The sequence below is a fragment of the Perkinsus marinus genome, assembly GCF_000006405.1.
Source record: "Perkinsus marinus ATCC 50983 genomic scaffold scf_1104296928836, whole genome shotgun sequence".
Taxonomy (NCBI): domain Eukaryota; phylum Perkinsozoa; order Perkinsida; family Perkinsidae; genus Perkinsus; species Perkinsus marinus.
The window spans coordinates 163,725-170,226 of NW_003216689.1; the positions used below are offsets into that span (position 1 = coordinate 163,725).

Sequence of the window (6,502 nt, forward strand, 5' to 3'; positions counted from 1 at the left end):
ACATCAAGCAACATCCCGTTTCGGATAACAGCTGGGGTGATGGAAGAGTGCCGAAGGGTTTGGACTGCCAAGGTTGGGCGGGAGTAGTGGCCGAGTGGTCGAGACAGATATCGAGGCTGCCTTATGAAGGGCGTGGGGGATCGGCGCCACTGACCACACAATATGTTCATGAAAGAGAGGGTGAGCTACTGGAGTACATCTTTCCGAGTCGACAACACCAGAGTCATCCTGATGGTGGGATGGAGTCGTTGTCATCGACGCGTCAGTCGTACGAATAGACCTCACCGATGTCGGGAGTGCCTACCATCTAATTAAGGTATGCTGGTGCGATTCGCTCACCAATCCACTGCGACCAGCCACCGGTCTTGTTCCTGATAGACTGTTACTGTGCCCGACTGGTGCCTGGTACAGTACATGTCGAGAGGAGGATGAAGAGTAGATTACAGGGCGGCACACTCCGCCTGTGATCGGCTCGGTCGTACCGCGCAGAGCCACCTCAAGGTCTCTTTTATCGAGCCTAAGCTGACGTACCTTCAGCAGGAGGGAACACCAACATTCAGTGTCTCTTCTGTGGTGAACTAGTAACCTCATCCAGAAGGCGTTGGACTGTCCGTCGCTCCTTCAAAAGTTGTTCAGTGACCTCAGCAACCCGGGTACACTCAGCGTTGTAATCTTCCAGAGACATTGTAATCAACTGCCGCGCCTGCAACTTGTGTACCACTGAATCGAAGGGAGCGTACACCCACGCAGCTCTGGTCGAGACTGGTCTGGTTAATGACCCTGCCGGCTAGTCCTCCTTCCTCGTAGCCTCGTACCTCCTCGACCAATCCATCGCTGATCTACTGCCCAAGAGCACCCTACCCGTCTTCCGGCCTGCCCTTTGGTGAGGATGTTCTCAGTGTTGATCCGATCCAGCCTTTCCACCGTCGTTGTGAGTCTATCACATTCCTCTTGCAGGCCGTGACGCTGTAGAATGAGCAACTGCCTGAAGCCGTACGTCGTCACTATCAAGCATGTTCGAGCCTACCTCTGCGATGATTCCCGCTCAACTGCTGCTTCAAGTATTCCTATTTGCTCGACGGCAGAGGACAGCCTCTCATTTGCTTTATCTAGTTTGTGAGAGAGCTCATCTCGTTCGATCGAGACGGAGATCAGCTCAGTCGCCTTCTCATCTACCTAAGCCCACTTGATTGTGTCATCAGCACCTCTACTCACCCGCTGCTGGAGTTCTTCCACACGCTGGTATAACCTACATAGACGGCACCAAATCATTAAAAAGTTGATAGGCTCACTTCTGCACTTTCTCTTCTGCGGCCTCCGTTCTCGCCCCTTCGCTGGTCAGCCCCGACAAGGACTCATGATGTTCTCCCTCCTCTCTTCGGACCTACTTATCCACCCGTCCATCCCCCCAGCGGCGGTAGCCATCACCCTGATGAGCCCTTCCTCCCGCCGATCAGACTCCTTCTCCACGCTGTTCTCGCCGGAGTGATTTCGAATTGATTCATGCTGTTGCAGTGACTCCCTATTAACTTTCGACCTGTCGAATGCTTGCCGAGGGAGTGATCGTAGAGCGCCTCACAAACGTATCTCGTTCTTTGCCGTCTCCAATAATAACTCCAACTCTGACACCCTACTCCTTTCCTTCATAAGGCTATCTTGGAGATCGCGTATTGTGCCATCAGCTGTCACCTTCCTCTCCTCTTGACGACGCTCGAGCCGTCCCAATTGGGCAATCTGAGGACCGCAGCGTCCAGGAGGGAGCATACACATAACAAAACCCTCTTTCTCAGCTCCCCGGCATCTACCTGCTCGGGAGCACAGTTCGAGTGGTCGCATCGAACGTCATTCCTCCTTCTCTCTTCTTGCAACCCTACCGTTAGTCGATCGACCTACCCGAGCCTGCATATTATTCGAACACCACTGGTGGATACCTCAGCTGCCAATGAGGTAAGCTCAGCCTCCATTGCTGCCACCTTATCACTGCCTATTCGTAGCAGCTCTACTTCTGCCTCCAGCTCAGCGCACCTATAACCGCATGCGGAACTAGATAGTGGGGATGATAACAGCTGACCGGACATCGGCGGCCTCTAGCCGACTTCTCGAGACCTCTCTAGACTCAATACCTGGTAACAAAGCACAGTCGTTGCTAATGATATAGAGGTAGCATGAACGATGTGGCATTCGTAGAAGGGAATGCATCATCGTAAGAGCCCGAAAGACCCTGACGATTGTAGAAACGTTGCACATACTCATCGTTTAACATCGCTGAAAAACTCACACTGACATGCTGCATCGGTGGTTTGGATACAGCCAGACCCCCTATAGTCGAGAACCTTCCGTGTGGATGGGTCCTTTCCCAACCCAGCCCGCGGTCGACCCTCCTGTCCAGAGTACTCCGTATCGACAGCTGCTCGGGGAGGGACTGGAGAAGAATATACAAACAGGGCGGTAGAAGTGACTTACCATGAACACCTCCATTCTGGAGAAGGAAAGAGGAATCTAGGAAAGCAGTATCCACAACTGCGCGATCAACCTATCCCCACCTCTCGGTAGACCTGGGGCTTCCCCAGAACGTTGCTCTATAATTGCCGGGGGTCGAACGTTGTCGCTATGACCAATACCGAATACCCTCCTTCGCATCGACTCGAACTTCTCATTCGAGCTTCTACTCCCGGAAGAAGCAAGGTTCGGTAGAGAGACTCCAGCATCTCGGTTATAGTGTGCGGCCTGTGAAGTGAATGGCGAAGGATGAGAGGATGAGCAAGGATAGACGGACAGGTAGGCGGGTCCGGTCTGTGACACTGTCATGATGCCCATCATGACTTGACTCGACCGAATAGTCTACACCAGTCGCGGGGAGAGTCGATGCTGGTGACACGACCTACGACTGCATCACCAACACCCTCTACATTTCCACCCATTACCATGCCTCTCTCCATCTCATCATCATGACAGACGACTTCCAAAGGCCTCGGCCGTCGCCTTGGGGCGTGTGGGACATCTTTAAGGAGGGATAGAGTTGCACTTGGGGCCAGCCTAAACGACAACCTCCTTGGCTACAGTTAAGCATCTTTAAAAATTCATTCTCGTCCCCACCATAAGGCTCCGAGAAAGAACCCGTCGAAGCCCATCCATCTGAAGCTCCCAAACGCTGCCCCTGACTTACTTCCAGCCTCCATCATCCCTCCCTGACCTATGCAGGACTATCTCAATATTCAGCATCCTATCCCCTCCGCTGCCCTCTACTCTTCTACTACCCTCCTCCTCTACTCTATCCTGGACACACTGGGGTGAACCACTGGCCATCAATTACGCGGGCTCCCGACAATACACTACGTCCATTACTCTCTAGCCATCACGAGCCCCTATTGTCGAATATCCCTTATTGACGACTCGACACAATAGTATATGCTACTAAGACCATCGTATTTGTCTTCCACTTAACAACCGAACAATACTCATTGCAATTGACCCGACTACAGCAGCAGAAGCAATAGCAGATTTACGAGTAGGAATGCTTTCGGCACAGTAATGTACTATTTATAAAGTCGACGTCTCTCGTTGCTTCCCGGCTCTTAGACGACACTCCCCTTCGGCAGGTACTGGTATCTCTCGTCCGGCGCGAGCCTACCTCGGTGGTCAAATTGTGCACCAGGAACGCTGGTCACATCCAAGGCCTCAGTTTGAATCCCTTGTCTTTAGTATCGTCCAATCGATCACCATGGCGTGCGCGATAGCGCTTTTCTCTACGTGCCTTAATGAGTCTTTTTAGGACCAGTCGAACCGTATTGAAGGGGAGACTGTCGACCTCGTACTTCCGTTGGAGGAGGGATTGGAAGTCATGAGTACTCGGGGACGCCGACTTTACGAAGACGATCGGCGAACGACCAAGGCTGGAAGACGATAAGATACATTTGTATTCAAAAGTTAAGGACGATATAGATTGACGAATTTGCACAGCATAGCCCGTCCTGCCTACCAGAATTCTTCCACTGATGAAGCCTCTAGTTATAGGATATGTCCTCTCGACAAGAAGGTCACGCATATTGTAGATGGCGCTGGTCTCCGACAGCGGCTGAACAGGGTGATTCATCGCGACATCACACAGCCATAGTTAATGGTCATAGTAATAGTAATTACTATTATCTCCCATCGTCGGAGCTTCAGTGATCGACGTTAACAGTGCAGGAGATTCAACAGGTAGATTAGCAGAGGTGTGGAGCAACATGGGACTGAGTACTCACCAGCTCTCCATCAACGGCCAAGCCATCGAGTCGCATGCGCCTTCGCCGTTGTGCCGACATTCTCAACATTATACTGTCAACTATATCGAAACTCATAGACCACGGGTTCGATCCTTGCACTCTGCAATTCAACAAGATGCTCGTTATTTCGACTACCCCATGTAAAATGATAGTAATTATCTATAAGATCGACCACCACTCTCGAGCTTGAGGACGGTCTTCTTACCACTGCCGTCGGTACCAGACAAAGCGGCGTTTTTCAATTCCAATCCCACCATAATGGAATCGTCATCTTTATTAATTTGTGCTGTCAACTCACAGAATTCCGGGAGCCCCTTTCCAGCCGACCCATCGAACTGATGTCAATCTCGCCAATGACATGTCTCCATGCTGAGCCTACCTTAGCCATTATCGGCCCTTTCCTATACGAGCCCACTATCAAAGTAACGACTATCTGGGTACCTTCTGGGCAACGGAGATAGAGACTGCAATATCCATCCTGAAGATGATAGCGACCACATTCGAGATAAAATCACGAAGGAGTACCTTCTTGGTGTTAGCATTGCCGTTGGGATAGAACTCTAGCAGCATATCACGAATACCTACATAATCGATTATGTTCACACATTCGTTCACACTAAGAAGGCTCCCCTACCTGCTGCTGTGAAGACAGGACTGTATAGGCTTGCCCCACGAGGTGTTGCAGCCAACCTTTGAGAGATCCGCGATATCTTCCATTCCACCGTGGACACATCATGATTCTCAATCACCATCATTTCCCGTCGCATAAGCTTGTTCAACGACAATCTATGGATCTTCACAAGAGGAACCTCATGGTGCTCCCATCAACCTGCCTTACCTTCAGCTCTCCATTACCCATCTCATACACTTTCGACACGTCCAGGATGTCAACGCCAACAGTGACGCTATACGAACAACAGTCGAATGAAGACATACGTGCTGCGACTTTCTACCTGTCGGTGACGTTATCAATCTCGGCATCGAGCAAACAGAAATTGGAATGTCCATGGCCCATACGGGAATCGTAGGTATCCTCATCAGGTGCCCTGAATGAACCCATTACGAATCCACAGCTACAACTAAACCACGAATTATAAGGCACGATCAGTCGTGGACGTCTCAATGCTACCAATCTAATACCGATAATTTCCCGTCCCATATCGATCCGAATAATTGTACATAATGTGAAGAGGGGACTCACCGGTGATAATTGCCAACAAAAAGTTGGTATTTGATATTCGTTCCCTCAGGACACCATAAGAAGACAGAGCAGAAGCCATCAAGAGTTGCTGTTTCCCGACCTTGTGGGAAGAACTCTAACTGCATGTTACGGATGCCACAAGCAGAGAACTGAACATATCTCCTTCGCGCCGACTGGATTCACAACTCTAGTACCTCGGGACTCCAAATGCTCACGTGCTTCGAACACATCTTCAACTGCTCTCTGATGCCTAGGTATTGAATATCGGTGATATCGGGTTCGACACCCACAACATGCATTTTCACCTGTTATAGTCCATTCCACTGTCCTGGTAAAAGGATCACTCCCTGCATCTGTCGACCCCAACTGCGTAGTCAAATGCTCGTTCTCCATCCTCAATCCTGAATCCAATTAATGACCTCGTTCACCTACGCCCTTGTCTACCATCGATTCTATCCTTGAGTGCCCGTATTTCCCTCTCTTGTCGCCTCATTTCCGCCATATGCTTCTGCTCAATATCCGCTATGTGAGCTCCCAGCTCTATCGGCAGACGTTTTCCGTAGCAACTACTCACAAGTACTATTCTTACGGTTCACTCTGTACTTCCAATCGTTGTCGGCCATAGCTCGAGACTTGAGCAACCAATGGGATGCACAAAAGACAACTACTACAATCGATGATGCAGTAACTGCCATGCATCGCGGATGGGACGAGCGAAGTTCACTGGCCTATCCAACCAAGTACCCTTGATTGCGGCTCCGGAGCGTCCAACGATGAATGCTCGATTGATTTTCTCCCCGCGCTACAACCCAAAACCGACTAGAAGACCCGTCGATGCCCAGCCCTAGGACGAGTGTCCAGGGCAACAACGCTATCCCACTTAGCTGAAGGTGTTAGTCATATAGTCCCTAACGCTAACATGGATATCTGTTCATCGCATGAGCTATCAGTGACGAATATCAGTATCACACTCTACTGCTAATCCCGCGGGTGATCCCCCCATTCAAGCCGGATTCCATCACACAAAGCCGCAATG

General features: G+C 50.5%; 2 protein-coding genes across 2 annotated transcripts in view; both read right to left on the reverse strand.

Moving 5' to 3' along the window:
- Nucleotides 1-4,393: 4,393 nt before the first annotated feature.
- Nucleotides 4,394-5,765, reverse strand: Pmar_PMAR006770 (hypothetical protein; the record flags this gene model as incomplete). The annotated part of the gene is made up of 8 exons (XM_002788036.1): nt 4,394-4,600; nt 4,645-4,743; nt 4,791-4,846; nt 4,900-5,059; nt 5,104-5,170; nt 5,219-5,311; nt 5,467-5,615; nt 5,661-5,765. 8 exons carry the CDS (start codon nt 5,763-5,765, stop codon nt 4,421-4,423), a joined length of 909 nt encoding a protein of 302 aa, XP_002788082.1. The 3' UTR covers nt 4,394-4,420.
- Nucleotides 5,766-6,133: 368 nt separating this feature from the next.
- The window catches only part of Pmar_PMAR006771 (hypothetical protein), a gene marked incomplete at both ends in the record, with an annotated part of 3,378 nt that continues 3,009 nt past the window's right edge, over nt 6,134-6,502 (reverse strand). Inside the window, one exon of the mRNA XM_002788037.1 lies at nt 6,134-6,268. Within this exon, the coding sequence (XP_002788083.1) occupies nt 6,134-6,268 (135 nt within the window). The remainder of the gene's footprint in view (nt 6,269-6,502) is intronic.